At 47.0% G+C, this 19,547-nt stretch overlaps 1 protein-coding gene across 2 annotated transcripts; it reads right to left on the bottom strand.

Annotated features, from left to right (window-relative positions):
* Nucleotides 1-5,887: 5,887 nt before the first annotated feature.
* On the bottom strand, nt 5,888-18,137 carry LOC142376427 (BRCA2-interacting transcriptional repressor EMSY-like). 2 transcript variants are annotated; one of them, XM_075459946.1, is made up of 11 exons: nt 17,553-18,137; nt 16,690-16,863; nt 14,781-14,917; nt 13,611-13,784; nt 12,435-12,645; nt 11,959-12,126; nt 10,930-11,085; nt 10,573-10,718; nt 8,365-8,925; nt 7,728-8,123; nt 5,888-6,887 (listed from the first exon to the last, which is right to left on the bottom strand). In XM_075459946.1, exons 1-11 carry the CDS (start codon nt 17,575-17,577, stop codon nt 6,705-6,707), a joined length of 2,331 nt encoding a protein of 776 aa, XP_075316061.1. In that variant the 5' UTR covers nt 17,578-18,137; the 3' UTR covers nt 5,888-6,704. The 2 variants fall into 2 exon arrangements, with proteins under 2 accessions (XP_075316061.1, XP_075316060.1); XM_075459945.1 differs by having other exon boundaries at nt 7,728-8,126; nt 17,553-18,135.
* Between the last annotated feature and the right edge of the window lie 1,410 nt (nt 18,138-19,547).

Genomic DNA, 19,547 nt, shown 5'->3' with positions numbered 1-19,547 from the left:
TCTTAGGGGGAGGAGTCTCTGTCTCAGGGGTAGGAGACTCTGTTTTAGGGGGAGGAGTCTCTGTATCAGGGGGAGGAGTCTGTCTTAGGGGGAGGAGTCTGTCTTAGGGGAGGAGTCTATCTTAGGAGGAGGAGTCTCTGTCTTAGGGGGAGGAGTCTCTGTCTTAGGGGAGGAGTCTCTGTCTCAGGGGGAGGAGTCTTTCTTAGGGGAGGAGTCTCTGTATCAGGGGGAGGAGTCTGTCTTAGGGGGAGGAGTCTGTCTCAGGGGGAGGAGTCTGTCTTAGGGGAGTAGTCTCTGTCTTAGGGGGAGGAGTCTCTGTCTCAGGGGGAGGAGTCTGTCTTAGGGGAGGAGTCTATCTTAGGGGGAGGAGTCTCTGTCTTAGGGGGAGGAGTCTCTGTCTTAGGGGAGGAGTCTGTCTTAGGGGAGGAGTCTTTCTTAGGGGGAGGAGTCTCTGTCTCAAGGGGAGGAGTCTGTCTTAGGGGGAGGAGTCTTTGTCTCAAGGGGAGGAGTCTGTCTTAGGGGGTGGAGTCTCTGTCCTAGGGGGAGGAGTTTTTCTCAGGGGGAGGGGTCTCTGTGTCAGGGGGAGGAGTCTTTCTTAGGGGAGGAGTCTCTGTCTCAAGGGGAGGAGTCTCTGTCTTAGGGGAGGAGTCTTTCTTAGGGGGAGGAGTCTCTGTCTTAGGGGGAGGAGTCTCTGTCTTAGGGGGAGGAGTCTCTGTCTCAAGGGGAGGAGTCTGTCTTAGGGGAGGAGTCTTTCTTAGGGGGAGGAGTCTGTCTTAGGGGGAGGAGTCTGTCTTAGGGGAGGAGTCTGTCTTAGGGGAGGAGTCTTTCTTAGGGGGAGGAGTCTCTGTCTTAGGGGGAGGAGTCTCTGTCTCAAGGGGAGGAGTCTCTGTCTTAGGGGGAGGAGTCTCTGTCTCAAGGGGAGGAGTCTCTGTCTTAGGGGGAGGAGTCTCTGTCTCAAGGGGAGGAGTCTGTCTTAGGGGGAGGAGTCTGTCTTAGGGGAGGAGTCTTTCTTAGGGGGAGGAGTCTCTGTCTCAGGGGGAGGAGTCTGTCTTAGGGGTGGAGTCTTTCTTAGGGGGAGGAGTCTCTGTCTCAGGGGGAGGAGTCTGTCTTAGGGGTGGAGTCTGTCTTAGGGGAGGAGTTTCTGTCTCAGGGGGTGGAGTCTCTGTCTCAGGGGGTGGAGTCTCTGTCTCAGGGGGAGGAGTCTTTCTTAGGGGGAGGACTTTCTGTCTTAGGGGGAGGAGTCTGTCTTAGGGGGAGGAGTCTCTGTCTCAGGGGGAGGAGTCTGTCTTAGGGGAGGAGTCTCTGTCTCAGGGGGAGGAGTCTCTCTTAGGGGGAGGAGTCTGTCTTAGGGGAGGAGTCTCTGTCTCAGGGGGTGGAGTCTCTGTCTCAGGGGGAGGAGTCTGTCTCAGGGGGAGGAGTCTCTGTCTCAGGGGGAGGAGTCTGTCTCAGGGGAGGAGTCTGTCTTAGGGGAGGAGTCTCTGTCTCATGGGGTGGAGTCTCTGTCTCAGGGGGAGGAGTCTTTCTTAGGGGGAGGACTCTCTGTCTTAGGGGGAGGAGTCTCTGTCTCAGGGGGGGGAGTCTGTCTCAGGGGAGGAGTCTGTCTTAGGGGGAGGAGTCTGTCTTAGGGGAGGAGTCTTTCTTAGGGGGAGGAGTCTCTGTCTCAGGGGGAGGAGACTCTGTCTTAGGGGGAGGAGTCTATGTATCAGGGGGAGGAGTCTCTGTCTCAGGGGGTGGAGTCTGTCTTAGGGGAGGAGTCTTTCTTAGGGGGAGGAGACTCTGTCTCAGGGGAGTAGTCTTTCTTAGGGGGAGGAGTCTCTGTCTCAGGGGAGGAGTCTGTCTTAGGGGGAGGAGTCTTACTTAGGGGGAGGGGTCTCTGTCTTAGGGGGAGGAGTCTTTCTTAGGGGGGAGGAGTCTCTGTCTTAGGGGAGGAGTCTCTGTCTCAGGGGGAGGAGTCTGTCTTAGGAGGAGGAGTCTGTTTCTTAGGGGGAGGAGTCTCTGTCTAAAGGGAGGAGTCTTTTTCCGGGGGAGGGGTCTCTGTCTCAGGGGGAGGAGTCTGTTTCCGGGGGAGGAGTCTCTGTCTCAGGGGGAGGAGTCTGTCTTAGGAGGGGGAGGAGTCTCTGTCTCAGGGGGAGGAGTCTCTGTCTCAAGGGGAGGAGTCTGTCTTAGGGGGAGGAGTCTCTGTGTTAGGGGTGGAGTCTCTGTCTTAGGGGGAGGAGTATTTCTTAGGGGGAGGAGTCTCTGTCTCAGGGGTAGGAGACTCTGTTTTAGGGGGAGGAGTCTCTGTATCAGGGGGAGGAGTCTGTCTTAGGGGGAGGAGTCTGTCTTAGGGGAGGAGTCTTTCTTAGGGGGAGGAGTCTCTGTCTCAGGGGGAGGAGTCTGTATTAGGGGGAGGAGTCTGTCTTAGGGGAGGAGTCTCTGTCTCAGGGGGAGGAGTCTCTGTCTCAGGGGAGGAGTCTGTCTTAGGGGGAGGACTCCCTGTCTTAGGGGGAGGAGTCTGTCTTAGGGGGAGGAGTCTCTGTCTCAGGGGAGGAGTATCTGTCTTAGGGGAGGAGTCTTTCTCTTAGGGGAGGAGTCTTTCTTAGGGGGAGGAGTCTCTGTCTCAGGGGGAGGAGTCTGTCTTAGGGGGAGGAGTCTGTCTCAGGGGGAGGAGTCTTTCTTAGGGGGATGGGTCTTGGTCTTAGGGGGAGGAGTCTCTGTCTTAGGGGTGGAGTCTCTGTCTCAGGGGGAGGAGTCTCTGTCTCAGGGGGAGGAGTCTGTCTCAGGGGGAGGGGTCTCTGTCTTAGGGGGAGGAGTCTTTCTTAGGGGGAGGAGTCTTTCTTAGGGGGAGGAGTCTGTCTTAGGGGGTGGAGTCTCTGTCCTAGGGGGAGGAGTTTTTCTCAGGGGGAGGGGTCTCTGTGTCAGGGGGTGGAGTCTGTCTTAGGGGTTGGAGTCTCTTTCTTACACGCACGTGCACACACAAACGCATGTGCACGCCAGGCACACGCACGCACACACACACACACACACACACACACACACACACACACACACACACACACACACAAACTCACACTTACACACACGTCTCTTCTGTAGTTCAAACTCCTTAGTCCTTCATATGTTTCCATTCTGAGTAGGTTCCACGCATAAACCCCTTTAAATGGCCTTGTTTGAGAAAGAAACACAGGAATCGCTTTCTTTTGCGGACTTATCCTTGTAGCACCCAAGCATATGAACACTCATTGAAAAAAATCATTTAGGCTGTTCTTGCATCTTTTTTGGGTGGGAATAAACCAATATTTTTGGGAATTGGGCTATTTTTGATCATTTTAGGCAATGTCGCATATTTGCAACTGTGGGCTTTCCTGGTTCATTTTGTTGACAAAACCAAGTCATCCTCTGCAGATCGTTTGTCAAAAAAGGTATAAGTGAAAGGTGGACAAAGCAGACCACACCGAACGAGAGCAGAAGGAACTAGAACAGAGCACCGCAAAGCAGAGTGTCATTCAGCCAGCCAAGAAAACGATTGCTGCGACCACTGTCGGCACATCAAATGTAACGTCAAACAAATGACACATGAATGTAAATAATGTATGTCTATTTAAAAAATCAAATGATGTCATGTAAATCTAAATAGAATGTAAATAAATAAAAAGCTTGTTGCATATCTGCAACTGTGGGTGATACAAATTTAAACACTCACCTGTCGGCCAGGTGGGGGCGGGGCTTAAACACTCACCTGGCAGGCCCCAGCCTTAACCCTAACCCTAACCCTAACCCCAGCCCTAACCCTAACGGCTCCCCATATATATATATATTTACATTATTAATTAATTGATAGCTTAAACCTAATTTTATAACATTTTGTTTCATTATTGACATTGTTAAGCCCTTATGATGAGTAAAAATGCTGCATGACAATGCTTTAAAAATAAAAGTTTTATTCAATGATCACAATATAGCACCACTTCCACAAAAACAACTTCAAATCAGTTCAACAGTTTGAAATACAAACAGCCACCGCAACACGAAACAGGATCAAAGCAGCTCCATCACCAAAAAAAGGGGGGCCACCATACACAATGATCCACTACGGTGCTGCTGCTATTAAATGAAAGGATGAAGGATAAAAAAACATGTGAACCGCTACAGATGAAGAACTCGCTGTGTTAAACCACTCAAAGACTACAGGTTGAGAAACACCCGCTGTTTGAGCTTGGAGGGAGAGAGAGGGGGAGAGGAGGGAGAGGGGGAGAGAAAGAGAGGAGGAGGAAGAAGAAGAGGAGGGAGAAGAAGAGGAGGGAGAAGAAGAGGAGGGAGGAGAAGAGGAGGGAGAAGAAGAGGAGGGAGGAGAAGAGGAGGGAGAAGAAGAGGAGGGAGGAGAAGAGGAGGGAGGAGAAGAGGAGGGAGGAGAAGAGGAGGGAGAAGAAGAGGAGGGAGAAGAAGAGGAGGGAGAAGAAGAGGAGGGAGAAGAAGAGGAGGGAGGAGAAGAGGAGGGAGGAGAAGAGGAGGGAGGAGAAGAGGAGGGAGAAGAAAAGGAGGGAGGAAAAAGACACTCAGAGCGGGTTGTAGTGATTTGCCGAGACGAAGTCTCGGCATATTTCACTACATCCCGTGAGGGGACGCGCCTCCGTGCGCGGGAGGCGTGTCGTCGCCAGCCGCGAGCGAGCTCTATTTATCTGCCTCTGAGAAGCACATCTTCTCACTCACGGTTGCGTCTATTTCAAGGGAAAAGGCTTCAAACTGCCTTTTAACAGCTGGAAACAGCTGGCCTGCTGCTGCTGCTGCTGCTGCTGCTGCTGCAGCTGCTGCTGCCTCCTCTCTCCCTCTCTCCCCCAGCTGGGAGGACTCCTCCCTCCTCACCTGGACTCTGGATGCTGCTGCTGCTGCCGCTGCTGCCTCCTCTCTCCCTCTCTCCCCCAGCTGGGAGGACTCCTCCCTCCTCACCTGGACTCTGGATGCTGCTGCTGCTGCCGCTGCTGCACCTCCACCGGCAGCCAGAGGCATGATGGGAAATGTGGGCCGGCTTTGTCTCTTCTCCTCTTCTTTCTTGACTTGATTTATTAGCATTTATCATTATTATATATATATATAGATGACTCACACAACATGTGCTTCACAAAGCTGTTCAGCACATTATTTACACTTACAGGTGGAACAGACTGGGCTCTGTTAAGCAAGTAGCAACAAAAAGCTCCTTCAGATCATCAGCACGCTGGAAATGGGAGGCAGGGGGGCTTCTTCATTCAGCTATAATCAAAGCCTACGGACAACGGGACTTGTTTTGAAAGATTTTCTTCAACCAAGGAACATTTTCAATTTGCAGTCATACATCCTGTTTACATGTCCTTTCTCACCGAGCACAAGCAGATCACATTTAAGCCTCCTGATGGACTTTTGCTTTTTTCCGAACAAAGTTGGGAGGTACTCCTTCCCTCCACCCAATGACGTGAGCAGGTGATTCACTTTAAGCAACCGCACTGTTACGCAAGTCTTTCCACGACAAGGAAGAAAATGATCTCATTGCAGCATTGCTGATCCATTGCTCCGTACGTTCCAGTGTTGCAAAGAAATTGTTTGCGTCCAAACATAAAGAGAGCAAAGGACATTGCGTGTGTGGGGCTGCTCTTGTACCAAATTTGCAAGGCTCCAGTTTATCTGTGAAAACAAACAGCTTGTGCCTCTCATCTTAAAAACAAGCAACCATAGAGGATTCATCGAGCTTACACAAAGTGCAGAAAAAAACCCTCCAAACTTCCTGTCGGGGACGCAATTTTGCTCCAGCAACTCAACACTGAATGGACTTAATGACTTGAACTTTTAAAAACAAATTTATTCGGAAGATTTTTCTTTTTGTCGCCACCAAAAACAAACAAATAAACAAAAAAGAAAAAAACTACAACACACGCTCTACTCAGCTGTTTTATTGTGCAGATTAAATGACTTCTTTCAACTAGTCGTCTAGTTTGTAAAGGTAAAAAAGAAACACGCTTTAAACACGCTATGCAAAAGAAATGCACATTTCTTGAAATTGTCACTGTAGCTTTTTTTGTTTTTTAAACTCCAGAGTATATCTTACAACAGGAAAAAAAAAAAAAAAAAGTACATAGCCTACATCGTTTTCATTTGACCATACAATTCGCAGTAGCAGATATGTTGAACTCAATCTGTCCTCCAGGACTCTTCTGCTTCTGCTTTATGCTCCTGGCAGAAAAAATTCAGTCAGCTTCAGCTTTGTTCCCTTTTCAGAAAACTTAAGCCTCCAAAGTTTTGGAGGGTTTGCCGTTACAAAACACACTTTGTCCGATGACACCAGCGGTCCGTTACCAAGCCGCTCGGGACAGCCATCGGTACATATGCGCTGTACGTCTTCTGAAATGTACAGTGGGCCCAAATGATTCCAAATGCTCGGCATCACCAGCGTGTAAATGTCTCACCGAGTCCTGCGAGGAACGGAGTTAACGCGCTGGAACGTTGCATGTTTGGAGAGGCCGCTTTCCAACTGTCTGGGACTAAAACTAATCCTTTCACCTCGCTCCCACATTTGGCAATCAAAAACACATGGTGCCATTAGTTGTGGAGAGGAAAAGAAACTAATGTTTTACACACACACACACCCATACATACAGACTCATACAAACAAAAGCAAGTCTTTGTCGGCTTAAACAAATCATCGGTCTGCTGGTTCCAAGCGAAAAAAGTGCCACGCTCCTGAGTTGGGCAGACTACGGCCGGTCGGGGGGGCTGGCGGCCGCGGCCTCGTCGTTGCTGCTGTCCACCTCCTGCTCCGTGGGGCTGTCCTCCTCCAGCTGCTGGCTGGTGTAGTTGCTGATCTCCAGGAAGCCGCTGGGCTCCACCACCACGTTGGACTGGCTGGAGTCCGGCAGGATGGAGAACTGGGGGATCACCTGCGTGGATCACATTAGGATGTCAGTCCAGTTTCCCGTACACGTGTGTGTAAACAGGTGAGCTGGTGCTATGAGCTCGCAATTAAAAACATCACAATGGAAAATAATTCAGTGTCACGCATCATTGGCGTTTTCTGAACCGGTAAAGGCCGAATTTACCACTTCCTCCTTTTCATTTGAAACAAATAAGCTCTTTCCTATGTACGCTACTATTTTTGGACTCAGCTTTTATTGTATAGTTAATTCCACCATATGTGCAGGACGTGGAGCTGAAATGATATTCATCTCCGGTGAGATAACCAGGTAGTGAGGAGGCAGAGCTGCTTTCATCTTCAACTTCTCCAGGCTACACGTCCAAGTATCCCATCAGAGTTTGCTCATTCCATGTTGTAGAGCAGAGCAGGAGGCTGCGCACATGGTGCAACGCTAGTACTACTCCAACTAAAAATGTTCTTGTGTTTACTGCCTGGTTTGTTGAGAATTTGCCTGTGAAATTAGAAACTGACACGGCCTCTGTGAGCTACCAGAGAGGAAAAAAAAATGAACAAAGTTTCAGAGCATCTCGGGATTGAATCTACAAGTCTGTGGAACTCTGCTGAAGGGGCTAAAGACCAAAGATAGTGCTACATTTCACAATGAGAGTTGTCCAACATTTACAAAAAAGCTTTCCATTTGGAAACGTAATCATCTTCTGCTCTCAGTGCGGCACGTTTAATCTGCTGACAATCATCCCACTCACTGTTATTAGCAAAGACTGATTCATATGGCCTTTCAGCACAGGACTGACAGGCTCAGGCTTTGGGATTTATCACCCCAATCACGTTGTAACAAGAAACTTACCTCGATGACTTCCAGGTCGTCTTTGCTCCTCTGCGCTGCGAGGCCCTGCATGCGGCCCAACTGCTGGGGCTTTGTGTGACGCGTGCCGGCCTCCGAGCTGCTGACCAACTGGCCCGAGTCCAGCGTGCCCGACGCGGTCTGGACCGCCAGGGCTTTTCCCAGAGGGCCGCAGTCGCTGGAGGAATCGACCACCATGGGCTCCGTGCTGGGATCGATCTCCGCCTCCATCATGGAGATCTTCAGGATGTCCGAAACGGAGGGCTCGTCCCCCGAGGGGCCAGAGCTGGACTCTGGGATCAGTTTGGCAGCTGCCTCCCCGCTGCTGAAGACCGGCGACGGGTGCTGCGAACTGCCAAAGGTAATCTTGGTGACCGTGGCACTCTGCGTGATGATTGGCTGCTGTAGTCAAGATATTTCAAAGGAAAAAAAAACACACATCACATGCTCATGTCTGTCAAAGCCATGTTTTAGTGACATTCTCCTGTGTAGTTCGAGGCCTCAAAGAGCAGCTGCTGCTGCAGCCGTCATCGTACAATTACTGCGTGACACTCGTCAGAAGCTCAACGCGAGTGACCATTTTTGAGGCGCAGAATCTGGGACTATCAGCCTGAATCGGTTCCAGGTGGGCAGCACTCACCTGGCTGGATGCGGCCTTCTCAGTGCCGACAGGGTGGTGCGCCTGCAGTGGAGGAGGTTGGGACATGGGCGCGTGCAGGGGCCTGTGGTGAGAAGTGGGGGCGTGCTGCAGCTTTGGGAGCTGTGGTGTCACCAAGGGCTTGGCGGGCGCGCAGGGCCATGCCATCTTTGCGGCGGCCTGGGGCGGTGCAGCCAGGGCTCTGTCCTTGGGGCTCTGGGTTAAGGCCTGGGGTTTGGGCTGAGTCTGCTCCCGTAGTTTAGGGATTTTCTTCATCAGGGGAGCGGCCGAGGAGGAGGAGGAAGAAGACGGGCTAATCTGAGGTTTGCTCTGCAGCTGTGGCGGCGGCGGCGGCTGGGTGGGAGCAGAGCCGTGCCGCTTCTGCTCGGCCTCTGCCTGGCTGGAGGGGGGCGGCTGAGCTGCGGCAGAGTGAGCGCTCGCTTTGATGGGATCCCACGCCGGTTGGCTGGAGCGGTAGAACAAGCCTGTCTGAGGGTCCAAGGTGTCGCCCTCCAGCTCGCCCACCTCTAACACGGCCTCGGTTTTACCTTTACTGTCCGAGGGCTAAAACCAAACAAAGAAGAGCGCTGAAGGATGTTGGCACATAAAAGGGGCACTATACTCATCCCCAGAGCGCTGTGAGGGGCTCTGCAGGGGCAGCAGCACAATTATGCACAGAAACAAGACAATCTGATGGCATTCAAGTGAAATGCAAGAGACATTAAGCACATTCTTTTAGCTCTTTATGTAGACACTCACAAAAACCACTTTGTGCACAATGTCATTGCAACAGAAATCTCACCAGGTTGGACCTATTTATATTCACGGATCACAAGTATTAACTTTGTTCAATCCTATTTGCCGATAGGGTCATATGGCTTATGATAGGCTTCTGAGTGATTGAATGAATATAAATGCTGTCCAAATCTTCCTCTGACACAGGTTCCCCTATCACTGTTAAATGCAGTTGCCTTGGCATTTCATCCCGTCACCCGAGCCAAATGAATGGCAGAAATCTCTGCAATGTGGGAAAAATGCTCAAATATTCTGTCCGATTGTGGGAAATATGCAAGACGAGCTGAAGGAAAGATTATACACCGACGTTATCGCACTCCGGCTAGATTAAAGTGTTGAAGGAACTGTGTGTTTGAAGCGTGGCTGCTGTGGCTCAGTAATTCCTTAACTCCTCTGCCGTATCCGTTAGGAGACAAATATCAAATGTTCTAGGGGGAACATTTTCTGCTTTCAATGTTGGGTAAATCACGGAGAAAGACTAAGCCTGGGAACTGGTTCATTTCACGGCTAAGCCAGCATCTGGACACTCAACCATGTTCGGTTGGTTAAAGGGCAAAGCAGAAATAGAAGGGACTTTTCCCCCTGGAACGGTTTTGTCCTCGCATAAAGAGCGATAAGCTATCGAGTTTCCCACCTGCACAGGTGATAGCAAGTTTTCTTTTCAGTTTCACTTCAGCTCTGTTCTTCTCTCCATTTACATTTTGTCATGCTTAAGCAACATGGCAATGGTGTAACGTGCCAAAGCAGCACGGCAACGTGCACGGAAACTTAAATCCACCAGAGCTCTGGCTGTAGTGTTCAGTCTCACACACAGCACCATCGCATGAGTGCCATGGCTCTCATCTGGCTTCTGGTTTAAGTGATCAGCGTCTAAATGATCCAACGCTGTTGCTTTAACGGGATTGATAAAAAAAACATTCTTTCACGCATTTCAAATTTGAAAAGGGCTCACGGCACCAAGCGGTGACAACTATGGAAAAGAGTCAAAAACATTGCACATCTAGCAGCAAATCAGACTTTTCTCAGAACGCTTTCATCTGAAACTGCAGTGCTTTCAAGCGGAGAATTAATTCCTGTGAAAGCAGACTGAAGCGTACTACTACCGACGAACTCGCACACCTCCGATGCCCCCGTTGTCAAAGCAGTCTCAGAGACAGGCGTCATTGGAAATGAATAAATATTTGAACCGTTTATTTAGCTCAATTTGTTCATTCATTTGGAAAGTCTTCTTTGGTGAGACGACCGTTTACCGTCTCAGCACCACATTCAGAGGTATTTATCCATGAGAGAAAAAAAGCTCGGCCTCGTATTTCCTCAGTAAACAGTGCCCACTTAGTTAGTTATAAACCTGGACCTGCCAACCACTTCGCTTTCCCTGTAAACAAGAGAGCATTTCCTGCTCTGAGGAACCCTCACCGTGTGCCACGCCGCAGAGGAGACGGCCACTGGTTTGGTTACCACGGTAACTTGGCTGCTGTTGTTAAAAGGCTTCCCCGGATGCCGATTGGAGGGCGTGGCCACGTTATTTTCCTCCGAGGAAACCCCCACTCTGCTGGCTTTACCTGCAGTGGAATCGCAGTATTAATACGCAGGACAGGATTCACATACTCACACAGGGGAGTCGGACAAAAGGGAACCATGTGCCAGATTGGAGATTTTAGTTTGTTGATTTGTTTCTTTGTTCCAGAGAAACTGTTGGCTGGCCAACTGAAAAGGGAAGTGGACAGTGGATATTGTGCCTGGGTGTGTGCCGCGGACAGACTGCAGGTGTACCTGGGGACGCGTGCTCAGTGCTGGGCTCCGCCTCTGAGGTGGAGGGTCTGGGGGACTCGGGGCTGGGCTTCTTCTCCTGGGCCCGTTGGATGGGCACAGCCATCTGGCTGAGGTCGATGGTGTGCTGCCTGAGTTTGGACTCTGCCTTCTCTTTCGCTGATGGGAGGAAAAAAAAACATGTATTAATCCTGGCGTGGATCTTTTGAACAGTTCGTAGAAAGAACTTGATAGTTATGACCACTGTTGATGTGCCGATGAAAGGTTTATTCATATTCCAACCATCAACATCAAACAGATGTTTTAATCTTTAAATATGACGAGATTCGCCTAAAACATGTCAAATGAATCCTCTCTCACACGAGCCTGCTTTAAATAAAAGGCTGGTCTCCTGCGCTTAAGAACAAATATTTGAGAAATCACAATATTTTTAGTATAAACATCTGGATATCACGTGTTTTTAAGGCAGAGGACAACAACGCTGGGCATCAGCTCTGGGAATAAGTAGATCTGATAAACAGCCGTGGTTTCATGAGCTAAATAGTAATGACCTCTTTTAGGGGATTTTCAGTCAGGAGTAGATAACATCACTGACAGTTTTTTTTAACGCATGACGCCATTTAAGTGGAAGACTCGTTTCCACCTTCAAATCGTACAGGAAAATCTTCCCCGTCGAGGACTCCCCCAGCCTGCTCCTCAGGTTTGCTGTCCGGTGAGCTCATTGTGGAGCAAGGGCCCTCGAGCGGAAAACATTATTTACCGTGAGCCGTCGGCTCTGTGAGCCACAGCAGTTCATGAAAGGACATAAACGTACGTTTGGGGGAGAGTTTCCAAAGAAACTTGGAATCTGGTGGCAAAGTAAAGGGGATGTGGAGTCCACGCATTTCAGCACCTGAGATGCTTTTTCCAGCTGTTCTTTAGGTGAAATCCTTTGTGCGTATTGTCAACACTGCTGTCCTCAGCATGTATACAGGTGGTTATGACCCCCCCTCCTCCTTTTTTTTTTTCTCCCCCAGTGACATAAAAGCTCACCTGTTGTCTGCTGGAGCTCAAAGAGGGCTTTTATGGTGGAAGTGGCAGACTGGGATTCCCCCCCAGTCCCCTCCTGGTAGATAATAGTAGGGCTGGACTCCACGGCTACTTCCTGTTCAGCCCAATCGCGCTCTCTGGAGGACACCGTCTGCACCGCAGGCTGCGGCTCTGGGGAGAAAAGAGAAACTAGGAATTTTACAGCCTCCGTGTCAGGATGGGGCAGGGTTGGGAAATGAAGCCTTCACTTCAGGCGCGAGTTCAGGATTGAACTAACTCACTAACTGCAGACCAACGAGGGAAAATGATTCCACGCGTTTAGCTGGAACCATTCTTGCAAGTTTGTTTCCAAGACCATAATAAATCATCCTGAAAGGAGATTTTTCATACAAAAACAAAAACACAAGCAGCAATGACTGATTTGTCTGACCTCGTCCTGCATCGCCTTTAAACCACAGAAGAAGTAAACGGCGGCGTACCTTGACTGCCGCTGTGGGAGGTGTCGCCGGTTAAGCTGCTGGCCTCTGGAAGGCTGGCGGCCTCGTCCTTGGCGGACCCGTCCTGGCCCGAGGTTTGACCCTGACTGATCTCTGCAGAGCGGGTCACCTGCTGCAGCGTCTCGGTCACCAGCTGCCTCGTCTGTTCGCTCACCACCGCGGCCTGGAAGACCGGCTTAGGCTTGATGAGAACCTGGAGGTGAAACCAAAGGAGCATTCAGTGTCTTTCTTTTTGCAGGTGCTCCTTCACTAACACCAGGCGTCATGTTCCAAATGTGACTTCTGGAGTGACAATAGGGTTCATTTTGTAGTGCAGAGATACTCACTGCGCGGCTCCTCCAGCTCTAATTGGCGGCTCGCACTCGCATAGTAGCTTATAACAATATGGTAACAATAACAATACATTTTTTCAAATTACACACAGCGAATACTGCAGAGTGTTAAGTATTTTTTATTAAGTTTGCGTTTTTGTAGTATTAAGTATTTTTATTAAGTATTAATTAAGGCTTAATGAAAAACAATAGTGAGCATCAGTGTTGTAGTGTTGTTGATCCACACTGATGAGTGTCACGCTTTGTGCATGTCAACTAGTCTGAAAAAATAAAAATGAAAAAAACTCTGTGGAAAACAGTTAAGAGCCTACAAACAAAAGGAGGTAAATTGGTGCCGTTTTCGTCATCGGAAAAATAGTTTTTTTCTTTTTTTTTATGGTTACAAGTCAGACCGACTTAAAAATATCAGGTGATTTCTCACAGTTTACCCAGATTTACTTTAGATTAATCTGAAACTGCAAAGTGGATCATGTGTGGGCGTCCCATACAGTATTCACTGTACATATATAGACAGCGAGCTGACTCACTGACCTCAGTTTCCCCTTGATGAGAGAAAACTGAAACTGAATTCAGATTATATTTAGACAGGAGTGACGAGTTCGAAATTGAAACAATGACATCTGCAACTACTAGAGGTGTTTGTTTTCATTCAGTCCTCAACGTTTTAGGTCAAAGTGCTAACATGGCCACAAAAAAAAACAAAAACATGGCAAAAAACTTACACAATGGGATTTACCCAGTCAAGATATATACAGCTCGGTCTGTAGGCGAACTATCCCTTTAATTAAACCGATGAAGCGCTGCTGTGGGTGGAAACGGATCTCACCTGGGTCTTGCCCTGCTGGCCGTAAACGATCTTGGTTGGGATGATCTTGGTGGCGGTGGACTGGGATCCGCAGCTCATGCCTTTGGGCTGGGTGACGATCATCTTGGTAATCGGCCTGGAGGCAGTGATGATGGCTGGTTTGGTCCCCTGAACTGCATGCAGGCTCTTGTCACCCTGCAGCACACACGCATGCATGTTTTAATTTTTTAACCAAAGAGTCTGTCAGCTCAGTTTCAATAGGAATTACGATTTATTTAAAAGAAAATAATATGTTGCCACAAAGGCCAGCGGAAAACTGCAGCAACGTTGAATAAAAAACAAAAAGTAACCTTAATTCAGACAAAAATTCATCAAACGATATTTAATAAGTCACCTCAGTCATTTCCAGTCATTATGTAAACAGCTTGAGGCCTTAGCACCAGTGATCGCATCAAACAAGGCGCATACTCTAAAGTGTCTGAAGGACATACTGATACCTGCTAAAATATTCAGATGGAACCAAAAGCAAGATAGCTTAGCTTAGTATACAGCTAGGAGACAGAAAAAAAAAACAGCACGCCCGTCTCTGTCCAAAAGATCTAAAATGTACCCATCTATAGAACGTTAAGTTGATGTTACGCCATGCTGAAACCGGTTTGTTTCCGCACCACATTGTTAGGATCCTGTTTGCAGTTTTTATGCACACACTTTAGGACTAGCGTCTAAAACGATGTTTCCATCTATTCATCTATTTTGACACAAAAAAAAAGCTAAACAATCTTGTAACTTCTCTTACTTGCAGTTGGAAGATTTAAAATAAATCCGATGAAACCCACCATCAATAACAGAATAAAATTAACTCACATCAGATTGTTTTGATTTGATAAAAAGCCCGAAGAACGGATCAGATTTCGTCACAACACCGGTTTGTAATTAACAGATTAGCAAAATTTCCCCAAAATGAATACAATTAAAGCTACTGTCTACTTCCAACTCTGATAAAGTCACTTATGAGAGCATGGTGACCCATGTTTTACATTTTATATGCAGAAAACAAGCAGGATAAGAGTTGTAATCAGTGAGCTTTGGAGGAGCTGTTGGGCTGATCCTTGAGCCGGGCTACTCGTCTCGCTCTTTCATACGAAAGGTAAGTTATTACAGAGGCATATAACTCTCCTTTTTTAAACTGACCCCAGCGTTTAAAAGCGTGGTGACCACATTCTTGCCCGGCAGTCCTTGGATGGTCGCTCCTTTGCCTGTGGTTTTCTGCACCACGATGACGTTCGGCTTGGACGTCATGGGGATGGTGGTGATTTTAGTCGTCGTGCCTGAGGAAGAAGGAAAGCTTTCCCAGTGAAAGAGTGACTGCTCAATATGGATCCAATCACAGTGCACACATTAGATCTGTGGTTTAAAATACTGAAAATGTACAAGATCCAGAATGATGCAAAAATATTAAAATGGATCGCTTATGACAGAAACTTCAATCCAGCAAAATATGACCCAAGATTCCCACAATGGACAGAAAAGGGAATAACTGCTTGGTGTATGTTAGGAAACAAAGGGGAGCTGATGAGTTTCGAAAGACTGCCTTCAGAGAAAGGTACAATTTGGATGCGTGTGAACTCTTTAGATATTATCAAGTGAGGGACTACTATAAGAAGGAGATCTAGTCAGATTCCTCCAGGGAAGTGAATGATGTCATCCGAATTATAGTGAAAGCATATCAGGAAAGCAACATAAGAATAATTTCATCATTATATCAAGGGTTGAACAATAACAACAAGCATTCAACTACATATTTTAAGTTGAAATGGGAGGAAGACCTTAGTTTAGAAATTTCAGATGAGGAATGGCATGAAATGTGGAAGGAAATCTGGAGAGAGTTCGCATGGAAGAACCTAATCCGCTTTTTTATTACACCGAAAATTAAAAGTAGGCAACTGAATAGTCGTCAGAAGTGTTGGCGGGGATGTGGATCTTTTGATGTGAACCATTCTCATGTTTTCTGGAATTGTCAAAAAATAACTGTGTTTTGGGAAATGGTATGTACGGAGCTAAAGAAACTATTAGGATATGGAGTGTCAAAGACCTGTTCAGTGCTTTATCCATGTAAATTTTCAGAAGAGACTGTTGCAGGGTGCTCGCTCTTTTTCCAAATTAAAATTCCAGACTTTTTTAAATCTGATACCCCCCCCATCAAGACCTTAACTTTATGTTCTTGTAACTTGTGTGCCTACTGCCTACTTCAGATTGTACCAACTGTGTTTATTAGAAATGTTCATTTTTATAGGCTAGTATTCAATGAACAAATGCATTCTTCACAGTAAATGATGCTTTTACTGATGAAAACGTTTCAAAACATGAAAATCAAAAGTACATGCATTTCACATCAAACAAGTGTCACAAAAACTATCTATAAAAAAATGAATGGATGGATGAATGTATGTAGAATTCAGTCTCTTCACTCACATCTCATCCCATTGGGCTAATACAGTGCATGACCAGTTAGTAAAATTATAGTTTTATAGCCCACCTTCCTATTTCTCATTTCACAATGCCTTTGAGCATACTGTAACATTGTACCATACATTTATTTTCCATACTTTATTAAGACTTTCACACAAAATTCAAGACTTTTCAAGGTCTGGAAAACAGTGCTTCAAAATTCCATACTTATTAAGACTTTCAAGACTTGCGCAAGCACCCTGTGTTGCCACAGGTGACAGCTACTTGATCAAAATATTGTTGGTGGCAGGCAAAAAAGCCATCACTGGGGAAAAGAAACACCACCAACAAAAGATCAGTGGCTCTCAATTATGGAAGAAATCTTTCTAATTGAAAAACTGACACACATATTGAGGCTTCAGGAAGCTCAACTGGACAAGAAATGGGAGAAACGGACACTATACGCTATAAGGCTCAAGATGATATTGGACAGTAATTGATGAAAAGACTAATCCGCAAGATGGTAATAATTTGATGTATTCCAAGGCAGCTTTTTGTTTAAGTTGATTGTGTTTGTATTTGCTTTTGTTGATTTGTCAATAAAAATTTGAAAAGTGACAAAAAAAAGAAAGAAAGCGCACAACTGACTCACCAGAAACAATGTTGCTGCTAATGATCTTCCCGCCCAGAGTGGCCAGAGATTTGGGCACCACCGTGATGATGCTGCCGCTGGTGGTTTTGACGTAGGTGGTACCGCCGCTGGAGGCTGATATTCTGGCACCGATGTTGGGACTAACTGTGGGCCTCGTGTACGTGGCCTGGGTAGCTGCACGCACAAATGCTGCGTTAGTAGATAATAAACAGATGTTTGGATTAAACCTTGGAATGTGTCCATGACTTTTGAATGAATGAATTTTCTCAAATCTCCACTTGTAAAATTAGAGCATTCTCTAGGTAACACAGTAACATCTTTTAACATGTAATCAATTTTAACAACACTTTCAATGTGAAATAATGCACACATTTTACTAAATAACATCTTGCTAGCAAACGATCTTGCTAGCAGACGATCTTGCTAGCAAACAGTCTTGCTAGCAAACAGTCTTGCTAGCAAACAGTCTTGCTAGCAGACGCTCTTGCTAGCAAACAATCTTGCTAGCAAACGATCTTGCTAGCAAACGATCTTGCTAGCAAACAATCTTGCTAGCAGACGATCTTGCTAGCAAACATTCTTGCTAGCAAACAGTCTTGCTAGCAAACAATCTTGCTAGCAGACGATCTTGCTAGCAAACGATCTTGCTAGCAAACGATCTTGCTAGCAGACGATCTTGCTAGCAAACATTCTTGCTAGCAAACATTCTTGCTAGCAAACATTCTTGCTAGCAAACAATCTTGCTAGCAAACGATTTTTTTTTTTTTTTTTGCTTTACAAGATACAAAAATAGTGTTTTTTTTTAATACGCTAGCCGACCATCTTGCTAGCCATTTGCTTCACATATCATTGATATCACTCACCGGAGTTTCCACAGTAAGCTACCATTATCCAGCCCCGTCAATGTCAGCGATATACACCATGCAGCACTCCCTCTCGCACACTTTATCCTCGATTCTTTTTTCCTTTAGAATTTCCTCTGTGCTTTGCATCTCACCGCTCACATGGCTGGGCTCTCTCCTTATGCTCGGGTTTTTTCCTTCCTGTGCTTGTCCCTCACATGCACACAAGCGGAGGATAGGGCCTGCAGTCTCTACAAGTGCCGCCAAGGATCTAAACTTCACTCGCGCAGCATTAATCTATTGGTGAGCCGTAGCTCCACTTTCAGTGTGCGCGTCACACCTTCACCCACAGCTCAGCACCCACTTCAGTCTGATGCCAAATCGCGTGCTGATAAATTTCAACTTTTTTAGCTTTTCAAACAACTTACTATAACTTTCATACAGTTTAACTGACAGAAACAAACGATACCTTAAAATGTAGGAAAACGTGTCCTCTTTCACACAAAGTCACACTCATTGAGCTCTGCCGCACATATTTCTTACAAATTGCCTCTGAGCCCAGAGGTCGCCTCTCCATTTCCATTATAAAGGCCTAAAGTCATCAAATTCAGGTGAAAAATGATTTTAAAACTGCCATAAGAAACGAGCCGCACATAGTAGCCGAATGGAAAGGACACCGCTGGCTTCTGCCGACTCTTGGGGCGCTGACGGTCCAAGAATTATTCGGATTCGACTTTTACTTTCTGAGCAGCGACCCGTTTGTCGGAGACAGTCGAGCGCAGTCAAAGTTATAGTGCAGTTTTAAGAAGCCAAAGTGAGCGCACCTGTCAGAGACACCGACGAGCCGCACGCGCTCCTGTTACCGGGGCAACGCCTCGTTAGCCGGCTGTCACATCAGCAGTGACGTCAGCAGTGGCATCTGCATCTGCTGAGAGACACGATGGGTCAGACTTTGCTGCCGGGACAGGGGTTACACTTTATTTTCAACAATGGCCGATTCAAAAAAACTCATTCAGCCTCGTCCTATTTAGCTTCACTTCACTGTCAGAAATAAAGGTACACAGTGGTACAAATATGGCTCATCAAGGTACACAAATGGACCTTGATGAGCCATATGTGCTCAAGGAATTCTTTGTCTGCCATTAAATCATTTACAATGCTGATTCTCCTCCTAATGGGAGACATTTTTCCTTGCCTTGCGCATAGGCGTCACTTCGTCCTCCATATTCTCAACAGGCGTCTCGGTCTGAGACTCATTTGAATCGGCCATTGTTCAAAATAAAGTTCCAAAAAGTCACAAAAATAATACTTTTCTTTCTTTCAGATATTTCAATGTCCAATCAACTTCAAAACAGCTCCCTCTCCTTTCAAACTTAAATGTCGGGTTTCCTTCCAAAGATAAAGTGCGTTTGCCGCTTCCAATTGTTTGGTCGTTAATTAACTACAAAAAACAAGGTCTCCAAAAAATCTTCTCAAAAAACACGAACCAAACTTGCTTCTAAATAATCCAAATATTTTTGACCAACGAAAAAGTTCTTAATCTTCTGGCATTTTGCCGTACATACCCTCAAACGAGTGGTTCCTTTCTTCCTTTGTCGAACAATTTTCCGCGTGTAACGGCGACAGGTCCTGTTGTCCTCCAGCGCGCAGCGGGAAAGCTTCTCCGTGGTCCAAGTTCCAAAGTTGCAGGAGTTATTGACTAATTGTACTGGTGAAAACAGGTTTTTGGCTTTTCCTGGAGCCCAAGTCCTGTCCGTTTTTGGTAACATGTCATTTCTCCGACGCCCCTTTGGTCCGACCCGTCAATACTCTGAAAATTTCCCATTGATCCTACAGCCCACTCGTTCTAAATGTCTTTGTTCCGATTAAATTAACCCTTTGTTCCGACAGCTCAATGTTCCGACCAATGGCTGTTTGGAGTCGGTCATGGCGCGCTGCAGACGCACGTTGTTGTTGCTCTATTTTGCGCCCACGTTTTTATTTGTGATACAATTGTGCCGCGGATGCAGCGATGCA

The sequence above is a fragment of the Odontesthes bonariensis genome, unplaced genomic scaffold (assembly GCF_027942865.1).
Source record: "Odontesthes bonariensis isolate fOdoBon6 unplaced genomic scaffold, fOdoBon6.hap1 scaffold_300, whole genome shotgun sequence".
NCBI classification, from domain to species: Eukaryota; Metazoa; Chordata; class Actinopteri; order Atheriniformes; family Atherinopsidae; genus Odontesthes; species Odontesthes bonariensis.
This window is presented reverse-complemented; position numbering and strand designations above follow the sequence as displayed.